Source organism: Pelodiscus sinensis, chromosome 1 (assembly GCF_052426305.1).
Source record: "Pelodiscus sinensis isolate ZL-2025 chromosome 1, ASM5242630v1, whole genome shotgun sequence".
In the NCBI taxonomy this organism is placed as follows: domain Eukaryota; kingdom Metazoa; phylum Chordata; order Testudines; family Trionychidae; genus Pelodiscus; species Pelodiscus sinensis.
The window spans coordinates 62406219-62424296 of NC_143052.1; the positions used below are offsets into that span (position 1 = coordinate 62406219).

Genomic DNA, 18078 nt, shown 5'->3' on the forward strand with positions numbered 1-18078 from the left:
TGCCCGCCTTCATTACCCTCAATATTCCCTGGGCTACTTCCCTGTGATCCTTGCATCTTCTCAGCCCTTGTTCAGTTTCTGTAATTTCCACATTGGAGCGTTGCTCTTCTCAGGCTTCTGAAAGCATGCGTCACACCTCATCCCTCTCAGATTTGGAAGGCACTTCAGATTCTTAAACCTTGGGTCAAGTGCTGTATCTCTCTCTAGAAATCTTACATTGGTACCTTCTTTGTGTTTTCTTAAAACTGCCATGAATGTGTTCTTAAAATTAAAAACATGTGCTGGGTCATCATCTAAGACATGACATATAACAAGAACTACATGGCAGAATGCAGGTAAGACACAGAGCCCGAGAGACACAATTCTCCTCCAAGGAGTTCAGTCACAAATTTAATTAATGCATCTCCAGCATATCTGGTGCATAAAAGTGCCCTGCGAGCATCTGTTCTCACTTTCAGGTGACATTGTAAATAAGAAGCAGGCAGCATTATCTCCCATAAATGTGAACCACCTTGTTTTTCTTAGCATTTAGCAGAAGTAGAACTGAGTGGACTTGAAGGCTCCAAAGTTTTAGATTGTTTTGGGTTTAATGTAGTTACGTTAAAAAAACCCACCTACATTTGTAAATTGTATTTCCACAATAAAGAGATTACACTACAATACCTGCATGTAGTGAACTGAAAAATACTGTTTCTTTTGTTTATCATTTAACAGTGCATATATTTGTAATAAAAAAGAAAGTGGGCCTGGTTAATTTGTAGTCTGTTTTGTAGTTGAAATCAGTCCATTTGAAAATGTAGAAAAACATCCAAAATATTTAATAAATTTCAACTGGTAGGCTACTCTTTAACAATGCAATTAAAACTGCAACTAATCACAATTATTTTAAAATCTTTTTTTTTTAATTAAGAGCATAAGTAAACTGCTATTAGCAGCCCTAGTCCAAAGGCAAGGAGTGTTATTGTAACCATGTTGGTCTCACAATAATAGAGCGACAAGATGAGTGAGATATCATCATTTATTGGACCAACTTCTGTTGGTTAAAGAGAAGGTTTCGAGCTTACACAGAGCTCTTCCTCAGCGCTAAATGGACATTTTAACACTTGATAATATTTGTTAGAAATGAATGAATGGTTTATTACTGAATTCTTTACACTTTTCCCTCTAACTACCCTTTGCATTCAGTATTTAATGACTTGCTGCTCTGTCTGTCTTTTGACCAGGATATTGAAGAAACAATGAACACAGCTCTGAATGAACTCCGTGAGCTGGAACGGCAGAGCTCTGCGAAGCACGCCCCTGATGTGGTGTTGGATACATTAGAACAAATGAAAAACTCACCCACATTTGCCACCTCCACAGAATCACTAAGCCCTCTCCATAGCGTAGTGTTAAGGAGCACTGAGCCTCAGATTCGACGTAGCACTAGTTCTTCCAGTGATACCATGAGTACTTTTAAGCCCACGGTGGCCCCCAGAATGGGAGTGCAGCTAAAACCCCCTGCTCTGAGGCCAAAACCCATTGTTCTTCCAAAAACAAATCCTACTATAGGACCTTCTGCTCCTTCCCAAGGTCCAACAGACAAATCTTGCACAATGTAAAAAGCTAAGTAACCCTGGAGATAAGAGTGGAGCATGTTACAGACAGGCATGGATTACCCATAGAAGTCAGGGTTCCATAGCATTGTTTGTTCATGTTTATAACTGGAGATGTTTTGTTTTTCAGTGTTTTTGAATGTAAAATGTCTGAACCAGTATCATTAACATGGGCATTTGTATTTTGTATTGTTTCAATTTTTTAAAAAATAACTGGACAATTGTGTGTCATTTTAAAACAAAAACAGACTTACTTGAAAACTTAATGCTGCACCATTTATAATAAAAGGAACAGATCAGAAATGGCTTCCCACTTTGTACAATACTTCATAGTCTTACTGTAGCTTAATAAGGGGTCCTGTACAAAAGTAACTTGAATAAATTCGTAAGTGGATATGGAACCCTTGACCACTAGGCCTTAGCAGTCTGGTTAGTAAGAGCTGAAAGTTAGCATCTGAGGGATTTGTTAATGGCCTGTGTGAAGTCTGTGTGTAATCTCAGTCCATGTACATTTTAAAAATATTTTTAAAATTGGCACTAACATTTAGCATTTTTTGGTTGTTTTATTGGAGGTCAAGTGCTGGAATAAGAATGGAGAGAAATACTCTCTGACTTCACTCCAGGTCAGACTTAAGAGTGTATTTCCAGGATGATAAGTTGTTTCTAATGCTGCCACTGGTGCTGTACCTTTCTTTTGAAACTAGAATTTCAGTCACCTGGACTGTCAGACACCTTTTACAAGCACTAAATTAATTTAAAGTTTACTATTCAGTGAACCAAGTATCTGTAGTTATAAAGGTGGGTGGGTCTTTCTGTATGTAATAAAAGATTTAAAGTAGCAATTGAACAATAAGTAAACAAAACATTCCTTGAATATTATGCCTCAGTATCTTAGTCAAATAATTTGAGCTGTGATAACTTATAGTTTCAAAGCTGCTGTATCCTCACTAGTGATCCTTCACAGAGCAAACAATGTGCATGGTTTCTCTAGGCTACTTACTTAACTGAGATATTTTCTTCACCAAAGTTCTGGAATAACTTCTCCCAATTACACAGGAGGTTATTGGCCCAGAAATGTCATTTTCTACTGTCTAGATTAAACCTAAATAAAATTTGCCAGAACCAATTTTCTTTTTAAATTGTCTGTACATTTCTCCTGTCTGTGTGTGAGTGAAGATTTTCTCAACTGTGCTTAGTGCTCCATTATTAAAATTTGTTACATGTGAATTAATTTTACAGCTGTTTTGCATTTGAACACTAAGCCATAACATTATTTCTGAGATAAATTACCGCTATTACTTGCCCAAGCTATAAGATCATTTATAATAAGTTTTAATTACACAGCCATGCAGTCAAGCTATTTATGAAGAATACCCTGTGTATCTTACCTAAAATACCATGGCCATGAAAAGAGAGTCAGCTGCTGGTTATCTATAGGAATAAAACTGGCTTCACATAAGAATTGTCTTTTTTGTTACATTAGGATCTTACCATTCTTCCTATGGAATGGTGTAAGTTGTACCACTCACTATACAGAAACATAACTGGGGAGAGGGAAGAGTTAGTATCTTGTACAAAACTTTGATTAGTGTAGTATAGTCTGTATAAAGTCACAGAAGCCATGTCCTATTGTCATTTGGGAATTTATTCCCACTATGATTTATTAATTGTAGTCACTTGATAAGGAACTCCAATCCCTAGGCATGACAAATATCCCATAATCTGTATTTGATAGCAAGACTGTCAGGGCCATTCATATTGTTGCTGATATTTGCAGATCAAGGAAGGTTGCAAAACATCCAAGGAATCTGTCTGTCTGGGAGCTGCCTCATATATAAACTCTTAGTTACAGTGGGCTCTTAGGTATCAATCAGTTTAATCCACTGAGGCTACAATTGTATAAACAGGGTAACAATTTGTCAAATTTATGTGTAATTCTTGCCTGCTGCCTATAGTCCTAAACTCAAAAGCAAGGACCTGAAGCTAGTCCCCATTAAAGGTTAGCTTTACCCTATTGGTATGTTCACCTGTCCAGGATCGGAAGTTATTTTCAATTAGTTTTGTAACTATTAGAATCAATAGAACAAACTGGAATTCCAGCTCTAATTTACATGCAGTTTTTATGTTTATTACCAGTGTGACATAATTGAGATGAGTACCTGTATCCTTAAGTTTCATAGGGAATTTTGTATGTTTAAAATAACTCTACTGGGCTCCATAATGCTTATATTAGAAATTGTGTAGCAGAAGAAAATATTAGAAACAGTGCATTTAGTGAATGCATCCACTTAAGAGCATTCACACAAGTTAAATGTGTAGTTTGATGGTTATTATTGATACTTAAAGTTTAGTAAGTGGATATGTAACAGAAAAGACTGACAACTACAACCATACTAAAGGGTAACTCCTGCACACCTAATCAAATCAGTATTGTCCTTTACTGTCAGTTTGATAAATTGCAGTACTGGTAGCTTCCTGCTTGTTGACTGTTACCTAATTGTGTCAATGTACATCTGTAGTATGTACATGTGAAAGTGCCTTTAAAAATTTTAGAGGAGCTTTAGCCTTGCTCTTGTACTGTTGCATTTCCATTGCGTTTGCTCTTGGTGGTATACTGTCACATTTTCACTGCATTCTTCCCTGCTCTTGTACAGCCTCATTCCTTCCGTTTTCAAACAAAAAAAAAGTTTAAAATACAGTTATGGAAGAAAAATGTACTGTTACTCTGTTGTGATAATGCACTTTTTTATGTATAGTACTGTACATTTTGGCATGTACCATCACAGGCTTCAGTATTCATTCAGGTTTGTTCCCCTTAGTGTATCTTTATAATAAAGAAGATAGTTCTGTCTGCATTTGTGTACTCTATTGGTGTACAATCCTCAGTACTCTTTTTTTTTTTTTGCGTGTGTATACCCACATGATCTTTTTCCCTGGTAATGTGAAGTGAAGAGTGAGCAGTCCACCCCACCCTACTTGTTTCCTGTTTTATCAACCTGTTAGTCTTCCCAGTTTCCATTTTCCACCCCCCTCAAAGTGGCCTTTCCAGGGGAAATCTTACTCAGATGAGATGACAAGATCACCTTCATGGGCCATCACAAAGATGGCCTACCTTACTTTCATGAACATCCTTCTACATTTTACCTTTTCCTGAAACTTACTGCTACAGCTCTCCTTTGGATGGAGTTACTTGCAGACACACTGCTGGTACTCTACAAAGCAACCAAAAGGCATACAGTGGGGCAACACAAAGCCCTCATCCCTTCACAATGTTTTCAACTCCCACTGTGCAAAAGGCCAAACTGCACATTCAAACTTCTGCAGTCCCCAAGTGGCAGTGCATTTCGTCATGCATCTACGCTTGTTTTCTTTTTAAAAAAATAAGCTTTATGACTATTCTGGCTGCTTGTGAATGAGACGCAGGAGGATATTCCAACCTGGCCAACATCAGCATAACTCACATTAACATCAAACACACTTACATTAGAGTTGAATTTGACCCAGAATTTGAATAATTTTATTACTCTCCTATTAATAACTATAAGGGCTGAAATGTTCTCAGGTCATCACTCTGGAAGCTTGTTCTCCTCTAGGAGACTAAAAACCTCAAACTGGAATAGAAGTGGCTATTAGGCACAAAAGAGCACTCAGTGTGGGTTAGCCCAGAGAGCCTGAGCAAAAGCTATCTGTTGTGCCAACAACCATATGTTCGTTTGATAACTGGCTCAGGCAAAAACCACTGAAATATCCTCTTATTTGGAAGCTGTGGTTACACTCAGATTAGTTTACAAAAAACACAATGTTTTATCCACAAACCATGCACACAATTGGCTTCTGATTTTTCTGTCAAAGTATCTTTGTGGTTGAGAGGCCTCCTACTTAGACAGGCCATCCCTCAGGAAGGTCTATTTTTAATTTAGAAGGAGAGGTTACCCGCCCCACATCCATGCTCTTTCCGACCTACTTTATCCTCTTAGCTATCCCAGGGCTTTACAGAAGCAAGAACACACATCAGAGCACCCAAGCTGAAATCCTGCTTAAAATTAAAAGTCAGCAACAGTCAAAAGGCCCAGAAGTGTCTTTTCCCTCACTGCAGCACTCAAACTTTGTAATGTGGCAAGGGAGAATCACTTAACAGGCTACGGCAACAAGTAATAGCCCTGGGAGTGCTAATCCAGGCTTTGACTACACTACAAGGTTTTTGCTACAGAGAGTATGCTAATGACAGACTCATTAGCATGAGTCACGATGTTATTAGTGTATTTTCTGCCAATGCTTTTTGCACAAAAACCCCATGCGCAAAAAGAAGCTGTGTAGCCGCTTCTGTTTTGTGCCCAAAAAAACCTTTTGCACAAGATCCTTATGCCTCTCCCCGGGGAGAGGCACATCTGAAGAAGTGGGCTGTGCCCACGAAAGCTCCTGATATCATCTACATGTTTTGTTAAGTATAAAGTGCTACCAGACCATTTGTTGTTTAAGTTTATCCTGTACAGACTAACTCAGCTACCCCCTGAAGATACTGAAGATGGTTACCTAGACTAGATGGTGCCAAGGAGCAGGGTAGGAGGCTTTGACAGGTGAGTGGGGGCCTATTGCAGCTTCTGGCAGTTGGGGAAGTGAGGGGTGCTGTTTGGGGCAGGCATGTTAGCAGAACAGTAAAATGATCTTCCATTAACTAGTTAATGGTGACACTGAACATTACACTGTTATTGGGCAGTTCACACCACTGAAAACTAGTGGGCCAAGCTATCTTCCCATTCAAGTAGCCACTGCTGTCTCCGTTTACAGTCAGTCTGTGTTTGATGGGGGGAAGCGGGAGGATATGTGGATCCATAAGCATTAGCAAACTTATTTTAGTTAAAATCTGGGGTGCTATGGCACAGTTCTGCGGCAAAGGACAGATTGGTGCTTTCATGGAAACCTACATTCTCTGAGACTTTAATTATAGGGGTAGCTCCTGTCTGGCCCAGAGGCACCTAAGTCAGTGACTACCCTACTGTCTGAATGCAAAACAAGATCCCATTTAACAACACATCAAATCTGGGGGGACAAATGGTGGTGGTTAATGGTATGATGATCAAGAAAGGGATTTGGAACAGTCCTGGTAAAAATGGATTATCCACTTCCTAGTTTGTACATTGTAGGGCTTTTCATGAGGAACTCCCAGCACTGTATTGACATGAATATAGCTGAGGGGGTGCTGTACCCATTTTATAGGAACCTTCTCAAGATCATATAGCAAAGAAAAAACTGCACCCTCACCGTTCTGTCTTTACCCTCAGATATATGCACCTTCCTTCCATAAAGATTCATGCTAAACAAATCTACAGCGTGTCACAGAAATCAGCCTGGACAGCAGAATTAGAAACTCAGGTTACTGAAGCTAAACCCAATCTGAAGGAAGTGCCAGCTGCATCCTAATTCAGATTCTTCTCTGCTTTCCCTGGAGAGTGGAGGCACCAAGACTGGTTGAGCCATGAAGTTGTGACTTCTGGCCCTATGAGGCAACCCAAGTGCCTCACAGGGTCCCAGAGCATCTGCTTGAGCAAGGGCACAGAGTACAGCATGGACCCCCATCCCAAATTCCCCACCTTAACCTCGTGTCCAATCCCTAGAGCCCTCTCCAATCCCACAACCAGTCTTTTTCTCTCCCTCTCCAGTTTGTCTCCAGTCACCTGCTTCTACCACATAACTTTTCAGAGGCGGAGTTCTGGAGTCTCCTTGGTCACTCCCACTACCCAGAGCTTCCTTCCTGCTGCTTTGCTATCTTAGCCCCCACCAGATAATTCACCTCCTGATACCAAAGTCAAAAGTGCACGCGCGCGCACACACACACACACACACACAGACACACACACACACCATCTCCCTCTTCCCTCCCTCCCTCTCCCTGCTTTGCTGCCTGATTCCAGCCCATACCCATTCCTCTCCTCCCCCCACTCCAGATCACCTCTCTTACTTGGCTCACTTGGGGGCACAGAGGAACGTCTGGGCCCCTGGGCAAGGTCGGAGGGAGCAAAGCAGGGGTGGGGTCTTGGGCAGAAGGGGTGGAGCCAGAGAAGCCAGTCCTCAGCTTCAGCCAGTGCGCACCGGCCCACCCTCAGCCCTTGGAGCCTCCCGGAGTGCGCCACGCAATGCTCTGGCAGCAATTTAAAGGACAAGGGACTCCAGGCACCACTGTGGTCACAGTAGCTGCACTGGCAGCCAGAAACCCTTGGCCCTTTAGAATTGTCAGGCCGTAGGGCAGTTGTCCCCATTGCACACACACCCCGTGGCAGGCCTGGTGAGTGGCACTGTCAGGCGGTTCTGGCCAGCCTTGCACATCCTACTTTCAATTTAGGGAAATAAGGTCACCCTGCTTGCCAGCCAGGGGGCAGGCAGGCAATTGCGGGGCAGGGTAGAAGAGGGAAGCAGTGTGGGGCTTTGGTCCTTACCTGTAACTTGACCAAGAAATTTGTATCTTGACAAAAAAAAAAATTGATTACCCCTATACTAGAGAAAAGAATCAAATATGGTCCGTTGCTCTATCATACCAAGGAGTGATAGGGGAGGGTTAGTTTTAAAAAAAGCATGTACACCCAAAGCTACTCTCCTTACCCATGGTAGGGTGACTGTATTTCCCCATGCCACATACGGGAGGGCAAGGTGGGGAGGGGGTTGCTGGCACTTGGGGCTTCAGCCCTGAAGGGGGGGAGACACTCAGGACTTCAGCTCTGCAGGAAGTGTGCTTGGGGATTCAGCCCTGCAGCAGAGGGGGGTGGCACTCAAGGCTCCGGGGGGGAAAGGAGCCACCAGCACTTGGGGCTCCAGCCCCAAAGTGGTTGTGGGGAGGAGCCACCAGTGCTTCAGCATGGTGGAAGCATTCAGGGTGAGGAGGCACCAGTGCTGGGGTTTCAGTGGCTGAAGCCTTGAGTGCTAGCAGCTCCTCCACACCCCTTGCTACAGGGGAAATACAGGACAATGTGCCTGTTTTTAAAAATAAAAGTCAGGACACTGGGAACAGCCTTTACATATGGGACTGTCATGGTAAAAACGGGACGGATGATAACCCTACCCATGTGCTCAGTCACGTGATGTAATAGAAGCACGTGCTGGCATAGGACAGGCAAAATTTGTCTGTGAAACAGGAAAGAGTGAGCTCACAAGATCTCTGTGATATTATAGGCGAACACTGGATACAAAACCATAACATCACTGGAAAGTCCATTTTTCCCTCCCATTGTTTCCAATACATACTTGTGGGAGAAAACAGTTGGCACAAGACATGCATACCTGACACTGAAGTAAAGCTAATTAGGGGCTAACATTCTGCTCAATGACAATCCATCCTTACTTAAAAATTGACCCAGTAACGTTATCAATGTCAGCTTAGGCTAGTCACAATACATAGCTGAGGGTTATTTTTTAATTAACAGTGTATTGATTTTTCCAAATACTGTAGTAATAGAGTAACAATGTGAAGTGCAAACTGAATCAAAGTCAACAATTAAATATAAAAAAGGAGTATTATACTCTAAGCCAGTCACATGCTTTCAGTGTTGAAGTCAATACTAGGTAAATACGACAATGGCATAGATCAAAGAAAACAAAAACAAATACTGTCCATTCTTCTTTCCAGGGAGCATATTGGTATTTTGTTTTTAACATCTCCTTTTTACATTTTCTATATTATGCATTAGAGTCTATAAACATGGACCAAACAGAGAAAGAGGATCTTCCATTTGTTTGAATGACTTGTTCTCCAGCAGAGCTAAATCACTGAGACCAGCATTCCACTCTATAATGGCATAGAACAGCCATTTTAATAGTACCTTTTTTATCATTAACGAAGTAGCATTAACATTGTTACCTCAGACCCACTGAGATTAAATTTCAGATAACTTTCTTCATAACTGCTGACGATAGCTCATGCTGAACAAGGCAATGACTCCCAGCTACGTTGGCCAGTGTAATGTGCAGTCTAAGGTTTTCAAAGGCATCCATTACTATGGTATCCTGGCATGACTTTATAAAACAGAGTTAAAAACAGAATAGGTGAACAGAAAGAATATTCCTAATTTTCTGACTTCTAAGCAGAATGTCAGTTGGATAGTGTTCTCAGCAATTTAGCTGCGCTGCCTAAAAATTGTTTCAAGCAAAGTTTCATTCCTACAGACCTCCATGGGAAGTGAATGACAGCCCTATAGTCAAGATTTTTTTTTTTTTTTTACAAAATGAAGTGTGTTTTGTGGCTGAATTAAAATTACTCTGGGCAAGCTCAGCTTAAAAAAGTTAGGTCATCCAATCACAGAATGGAACCAATACCAATTCAGATGTAGGCGATACAACGTGAATACAAATTACTAGTAGCAAACAGTTCAAACTATCACAGGCTGACATCTGTATGCACAAAACATTCACTCAGTCCAGTAACAAGGGCTAAATTTTCTAACTAAAATATCTGCTGCAAATTGTTCGTGTAGCTCTGGTTAAGATACAACATTTCCTAAAGCAGGAGAGAATGCTCTTCTCCTGGCAATATGCAATACCACTTCTGAAAGACCAGTCTGAGGTGATAACCAGTCAGAGGGCCCCGTTACTTGGGAATACAATACATATAGTAAAGAGCCTGAACACACACAAACATATCCAAAAGTGAAGCAAGACTCTGGCTCTGATGAAACTCTGCTGGGAATGAATTCCAAAAATCAAGCCAAGAGGCCACTATTAACTCCAGGAGCTTGCAATGTATTAAAATGGTTTCCTAGGTTTTGCATTCAGGAAAAGATCTGCTCAGAACAGGCTCTCTCTCTACTCAATTTTCCTCCAGCCACCTGTGTGACCTGATGTCTACACATGGCCAGTCATGTTGGCATTACTGTGATGAGATGTGGCTTAATGTAGTCTATGCTCATGTCTTCATATTTATAAGACTCCTGTCACCATGCTACCAAGGTGCCATAGCTACAATATATATTTTATTTAAAAAGCCCAAAAAGAGCACCTATCTAGGGCTTTAGGAAATATTGGCAATATGTTCTGCTTCCTCCCTCATGCCCCTTAGCCAACAAAGGTCGGGGTTGTTGGTTTTTTTTCGAAATTAACACCGTACTCTCATGCCACATGTCATGCACATAAAAATTCTTCCCAATCACAAAAAGCCAGAGGAATAAAAGGTGTATGCAGCTTGCCCTAAAGATCACCAGATTGGGGCTATTTGAGACCATGCCTGCAGACAGAAGGGGTGTGGAAGGATAAGGGGGCAACTACCATGGGGTCCAGTGATTCAAAGAGGCCCAAGGCTCCCAGCCGCCGGCTGGCATTACTGCAACCGTGGCAGCAGCTGGAGCTCCGGGACCTATACATCACTACCAAAGCACTGGGCAGTGTGCTCCAGACAGTTTTGGGGGCGAGGGGAGAGCGCAGCCTGCACAGCACTAATGGTTGGCTTCCCCAGACTCGCTCCTTGCACTTGAGGCCCCGCCCCTTCCAGGAGCATGGAGAGGGGTCCCTCCTCCACCTTAGCCAAGGACCCAGAGAGTCTGTTGGTTCACCTACTTGAGACAGGGCCTGGGAAGCAGTGAGTTCCAACACAGATGGAAGGCCTGATGGAGAACGCCGTGCCAGCAGCTCCAGTCCCACTCATATCCAGAAGAGGTCCTATCCCTGCTTTTTGTAGCTGCAGCTGTACAGCATGGGGAGAGAGATGATCTCTCAGATTCATAGAGCCTGGGGGCCTTTTTTAAAAAAAACAAACAACCACAATCCATTCCTCTGTTGAATTGCTGCTCTTCTCCAGCTTGCTTGTTCCCTGGGGATGTACAGCCAACCACGCCATCATTGCCACTACGGCAGGAAGGCTTGGGCAAACAAGAGGATCTGGCATTATGTCCCAAGACTAGCCAAGATCAGGCTTATTCTCATTTCCAGTGCTAGGGGGAGTCCTTGAATGGAGGCTTGAAACAGAGCACCAGGACCTACTTCCCCAGGCTTTTGCCCCAGGCTTTCACTGTAAGGAGGCAGTGTGAAAACCAGGACAATGGTGCTCTTTTCTTTTTGGGCTGTTTAGAGGGCATATTGAGATGTGCAGCCACCTGAAGTTTCCAAGGGACCCCATCTTCAGCACCAGATAAAGCACATTGATCATCCTGAAAGTGATGAACGCAGAGGTCACTGTTGCTATGTCCTTGTTTAAGAAGAATGGGCTCACATCTGCTGGTACACAAAGATGGAAGAATATGGTTTGGACTTTTACTGCTCCTTTGGGGTTTATTTGAAGAAAGGAGTCCAGAGGAACCTGACAACCAGAAGGCAGAAACCATCAATGGAAAATGGTCACTCTTCCTAGCAGCTCTTCAGAGAGTTTCCCTTTTGGTATCAGTTCACTTCAGTTCTAGAACTTCTACCTCTGTTACATTTCACATAGTGTCTGCTAGCATCCAGGCATCTAATTTGCTCGGGTATTTGGGTGTCGGTGTAGCAATAACGTCCACGTTCAAGAAAAACTACACACAGAGCTGCGTGTCATTGGCACTGAAGTAGAAGTCATCATCCCAGTACCCATAATAAATAGTCCTGTGGCACCTTAGAGACTAACAAAAATATATAGAATCATGAGCTTTTGTGGGTAAAACCCACTTCTTCAGATGAATTTCCATGTCAATTTATCTGATATAGTGGGTTTTACCCACAAAAGCTCATGATTTTATATATTTTTCTAAGGTGCCACAGGACTACTTGTTTTTAAAGTTACTGACTAACATGGCTAACCGTCAGAGTGTCCATAATGGTTTAATAGAAATGTTAAAAGGGAGCTAGGAGGCTACAAGATAGAGTTTCTACATCACTCTTCAGGATATATCCAGTGGGTAGGAGCACAGCAAATTCAACACAACTCCATATACCCTTCATAGGTCTCCTAGACATGGGTCTCATGGTAGCACAAATCTTTTTCTTTTACCACCATCAGTAAGATAGTGTCTGGACAGCTGAATCCATCTCTCTACCATAACCTACTCTGAATCCTAATTGATAGTGCCTAGGATAACGGCAACATTCAAGAGCAGATTTGCTTAGCCCACTACCATGTCCTCAGTAACAACATTTCTAGGCAAGACTGAAGACAGCATGGTAGTTTGCAGGTTATATGTTCCAGAAAGTTGGCAGACTGCCCTTCATGAAGGAATAATACTCAGCAATGTCCCTAGGTTTTCTTTTCTTTGTTCACAAACTATTGAAGACAAGGGCCTATATCTGATGTGGTGGCTCAGATCTACCCAAGACATCTGCTTGTTCAAACATGCTAGGAATAGTCAAACCCCATTGCATAAAGGCAAAGTATTCCAGTGCCAGATAAAAACACTAGGCAGAGAACCACATTTGTGCAAGGCACAATGCCGCTTGCAATGAGACTGTAATTGTGGGAAAGATTCTACATAATACTTTGTCATTAAGCTTGTGTCTGGGAATTTGTTTCTATTTTAGTACTGCTTACATATTGTAGTGAGAACTGATTCCATTTCCAACAATAGTCTGCTTTGTTCAGCCTCATATCTTGACAGCAGTTATGAAGCGATGCTCTTCTGTCCTAGGTTATTTGAAATTCAAGTTTGATGACTGGGAAACACTACTCTTCATATTGATCAGCTGTGTCTCAATGCACTGCTATGAAAAAGTGATAGCAACCTCATCCTGCACTGTAATAAGGGCTTAGCATGAATGTTTAATGAATATAGTTGGGACTTGTCTTCAGAACATTCTTCATTCAATTGAGAGGACAACTCTGTGCAAACTTTGACAATCAGTCTGATTCTTTTCTCAGTGGTGAAAAACACCTGTAAGTCCACTACAAGCTATGATTAGGCAGATGTACAACTGCTGTAAATGAGAATAGAGTGCAACTCATAAATTAGAGAGAACTTTTTCCCTGCAACATTAAACAGAATCTACAGTATCTGCATGAGAAGAAGTAATAAGCTTTTATCAGGGAGCCAACTACTTGGGTCATCAGTCAAATATATTTGACTGATGACCCAAGTTGTTGGCTCCCTGATAAATACTTATTGTTAATTGTGATGCAATTCTTTTTAGTAGGTTTGCATCTCACCAGTACAACTCTCTCCTTGACAAACATTTCTTTGCTGCTATCAGGACAACTTTCTTGCCTACCACATAAGGAAAAAAATTATATTACAAGAGTCAAAACCTTACAGACTTCAATTCACAAATCCTTTACTTCTTAAAAAAAATCTGGCAATCGTAAATTTAACTCTATTATGGGGTGCACTTCCTTTAGAGCAGCTGGTTTAATCATTGGCACTGAAGTTTAAAGGGAGAGATCTAATCTGATTCTCATTGGGGTAAGTGAAAAAAGAAGTGCTTGTGGCCTGGGAAATAGTTCCACTCTGAAGTGGTTGCCCAAAATACCATTCCCACTAAGATTTTCCATCCATGAGCGGAATGAGTTTTGTCTTGTGCATCCATATTGACGTCATGTGTACTTGCTTGGATGTGCACCACCATGGCACCCACCAATTACTAATAAAAAGTATATAATTTAAACTGCTAGGCTATGTCTACACTGCCCCCATTTTGCGCAAAAAATAAGCAAATGAGGCAAAGTGTGGAATATCACAATGCCTCATTTACATCATTAACAAGGCTTCATTTTTGCACAAGAGGCTGTTGTGCAAAAAAACCCTCTTGTGCAAGAGCCGTTCTTCCACATTTGTTTCAGGAAGAACGTCTCTTGTGCAAAAATGGAGCCTAATTAATTATGCAAATGAGGCACTGCGATAGTCCATGCTTTGCCTCATTTGCATATTTTGTGCACAAAATGGGGGCAGTGTAGACATAGCCTTATGGAAGAAAAAAAAATACTAAAATAAGAGATAATTAACAAGATGCATAACCCTGCACACACACACCCTGAAAACCACCCAGCCTCACTTCCACTCAGCCTTGCTCCCACTGCTCCTGCATCCATGGTCTCCCCAACCCTTGCACTCCCATTCTGTGTATCCTTTACCACTAATCCTGCATTGAACCTCCTTTGCCCTGAACTTCTGCACAGTTCCCCCTTCATCCCAACTCCTGCACTTTCCTCCCAGCTGTGCCCCCAACCCACACCCTGCACTTCCAGCATGTCCTGCCACACTGCCCCCCTAACCAGTACCCGCCACCCCCTTTGCCCAGCAAAACTCATGCCCAGTTGCCCCTCACTCTCTGGCCAGGGTGCCTTGAGCATGGGCCTAGTTCACCCAGCCCTAAGACCAGCCTTGCAACAGGGCAGCCGCCTGCCACACAGCTCCACCAGCTGGGCCGCATGGCATCTGCTGGAGCTAGAACTGGAGCTGCAGTGACGCTGCCCCAATAGGGACAGCCTCACCACGGCCCTGGGGCAGCCATCTACCACATGTCCCTGATAACCAGGCCATATGGCTGCCACCGCAATTGGAGCCTGCCACGCCATTCACCCTCCAGCGGGAACGTGAGCACTGCTGCACAGCTCTGCAAAGGGGGTGCACGGGCATAGAATCTTTTGTGCGCAGCCATGCCCTGTAGAGGGAACTATGGCCCAAAATAATGTTAAAGCTAAAGAGTATGGGGAAAATAGTAAAACTACTGCATGGGGGTTTCCTCAAACTGTTGCCACTCCCTGACCTCCATTCTTTCTCCTCGTCTTATTTTTACAATCTTCCATACTTCTTCCCTCTCGTGGCCTCCTTTTCTCTTTCCTCCTCTATCACTCAAATTTTTGGATCAAACCATCTCTCTTCCCTTCTTCATCAAATACTCACCAAGTTAAATTCAAGGAGGAAAGGAACAGGGAGAGACCTATCTGGAAAAATAAAACAAAGGGCATGACTATGTGAAACCTGGAATGCTGAGAAATGCCTCACTGAACACTGAGCAGCGTGAACCAGGAAGTGTGTGCATGATGAACTGATTATCTCAAGCACATGATTCCTATTCATTGTCTTTTCCTTTGGCATTTGATGCTACCAAAATCCCTACCAAAAATAGTTTGCTAGATAGAACTAAATTTTACAATATTAAATGACTTGATGGCAATACATGGGTTCAATAAGATTATTCAGACAGGTAAGGAAGTTGAATGACTTTTTTGATGGAATCAACTGGATTTTTCAGTGACCATATGCCGTTTTGCAAAGAAATGGAGGACATTTTTATTCATTTAGAAAAGGAATGAAATAGGTCTGGACTATCTGATAGAGGGCCCTTTTTGGCTATATTTTCTCTTCCCCAAGGAAGCTGCAATGTTGACTGTCTAGCAGAAAATGCAAGGGGGGGGGGACAGTAAAGATTAGGCCATTATGGTGTTACAGTATATTTGCCTCTACAAGGAGTTACTGCTACATAATAGAAAACAGAAGCTGCACTCAGGGTCTGCAGCTACCAGTCAGCAACAGGAAATAAATGGGTAGGGGAGTAAGGGCAGATGAGAACCTTGTGGCACTGCAAGGAAACATGTGAAGGGGAGGGGCAGCAGAGAAGAATCTGCAGAAGTTGGGGAGCAAAATAATTGATAGGCAAGGGAAGATAAAATGAAGCATCAGAGTAATGTGCTGAAGTGTGTAGTTCTTTCTGGAAAAAGGTTAATCACACTAAACACACCTAAGCATATACACATACTTTCCCTTTGTCATTGTAAGGTAAGCAGTGGTGTAATAGGTAGGTATGTTATGCAATTATTATTGGAAGGGGAGGTAGCACACACAATTCTGCATAAGAGGTCATCTGTGCAGTTGCAGACAGGGGCAGGATGGATCCACAAAACAATCTATGACTACTGTGGACAAAAGGAAAGATGTTCAAGGGCACAAAGAGCAATTAAGCACCAAACTCCCCTTCAAGGTCAGCTGGTACTTGTGCCTAAGAGCATCTCCTTCTATACTAGTCATGTTGCATTTTAAAGACTAACAAGATAGTTTATTAAGTGGTGAGCTTTTCAGACATATTCTGAAAGGGTATGTCTACACTACATTCCTCTTTCAAGAGAGAAATGCAAATGCAGCTGAGCGAGATTGCAAATGAAGCATGGATTTGAATTCCCCATGCTTCATTTGCATAATAGCATCTGGCTGCTTTTTTTAAAATACCATATTTTGAAAAAAGAAATGCTGCCTAGACACAGTTATTTCAAAAGAAAACCCTTCTTTCGATATTACCCTTACTCCTTATAAAATGAGGTTTAAGGGTAATTTGGAAAGAAGGGTTTTCTTTCGAAATAACTGCATCTAGGCAGCGTTTCTTTTTTCAAAATAAGATATTTTGAAAAAGTGCCCGGACGTGATTATGCAAATGAAGCATGGGAAATTCAAATCTGTGCTTCATATGCAATTTCGCTCAGCTGCATTTTCATTCATCTCTCGAAAAAGGAATGCAGTGTCAACATTCCCAAAGGGAATTGGCATGACCATTATATAACAAAGGAGTACAATGAAAAAAGTAAACAAATTACTAACTTCTTTCATTGTATCCCTCTGTTATATAATGGTCATGGCAATTCACTTTCAGAATATGATCTGAAGAAGTGGGTCTGCCCCAGGAAAGCTCATCACCTAATAAACTTTTTAGTCTTAAAGTGCTACAGGACTGCTTTTTTTGTTTTACCAAGATCAGACTAACACAGCTACCTCTCTGTTACTTTCCTTCTATACTGTAAAAGATTTTTAATAAATCCTGCTCTGGACAGTTTCATCAATAAGAAATACATGGCTTTATACTGGATTTTTTAAAAAGCTTCCTAGATAATTGATGCCTTCAACCCCAAATAGGGAACCAAATGATCTGAAAACTATATAGGGGTCTGGATGCCTTATGAGAAAATGTGTTAGCTAGGAGATAGATACATGGGGAAGGTTCTAATGTGGAGTTGTCCTAATTTTCACTTGTATGTTATTTTTTATTATGCAGCATTTACATAAAGGATATATATAATTTTATAAGGGAGTCTTACAGGTATGAATATGCAGCTCTTAATCTCATTCTCTTTCCATAGATGAACTAAAGGACAATAAATATATTTAATAGAATATTGCTGATGAGCACATATTAAAGGAGGAAACACTACACTTCAGTGAAAAGGGAGATGACAGGAATAAATTTGTCAGTGAGAAGATACCACAGTGGAAGCCAGGGTATTAAAAAATAATTGAGCAATGGGAGATGCAAGCTCTGCTCTCTTTCAATTAAGATAAATGTGTAATAAATATTAAGTTAACATAACAAGGCTTTACGATTTTAACGCTTCACTAGATTTCCCAATCCCAGCTGATTCCATTGGATTATGTAATGATTGAGGCCACCTACCCTATCTCCATTCCCAACACAGTGTGGGTCTCCTTGCTACTGGTTGTTTCTTGCCTCTCAAGCTAGGATCAAGCTCCTTGTAGATAGGTCACATCTTGAAGTTCAGCAGGATTGAAAAGGAACCAGTATAGGAGCCAGAGCATTTTCTTGCGAAGGAAGGTAAAGTCAA

The 18078-nt window shown here is 41.8% G+C and overlaps 1 protein-coding gene across 2 annotated transcripts in view; it reads left to right on the forward strand.

Moving 5' to 3' along the window:
• The window catches only part of SRGAP1 (SLIT-ROBO Rho GTPase activating protein 1), a 222882-nt gene extending 218436 nt beyond the window's left edge, over positions 1-4446 (forward strand). For both annotated transcript variants that reach the window (XM_006130209.4, XM_089779664.1), the window contains exon 22: positions 1224-4446. In XM_006130209.4, the coding sequence (XP_006130271.3) occupies positions 1224-1601 (378 nt within the window). In that variant the 3' untranslated portion in view covers positions 1602-4446. The remainder of the gene's footprint in view (positions 1-1223) is intronic.
• The last annotated feature ends 13632 nt before the right edge of the window (positions 4447-18078 follow it).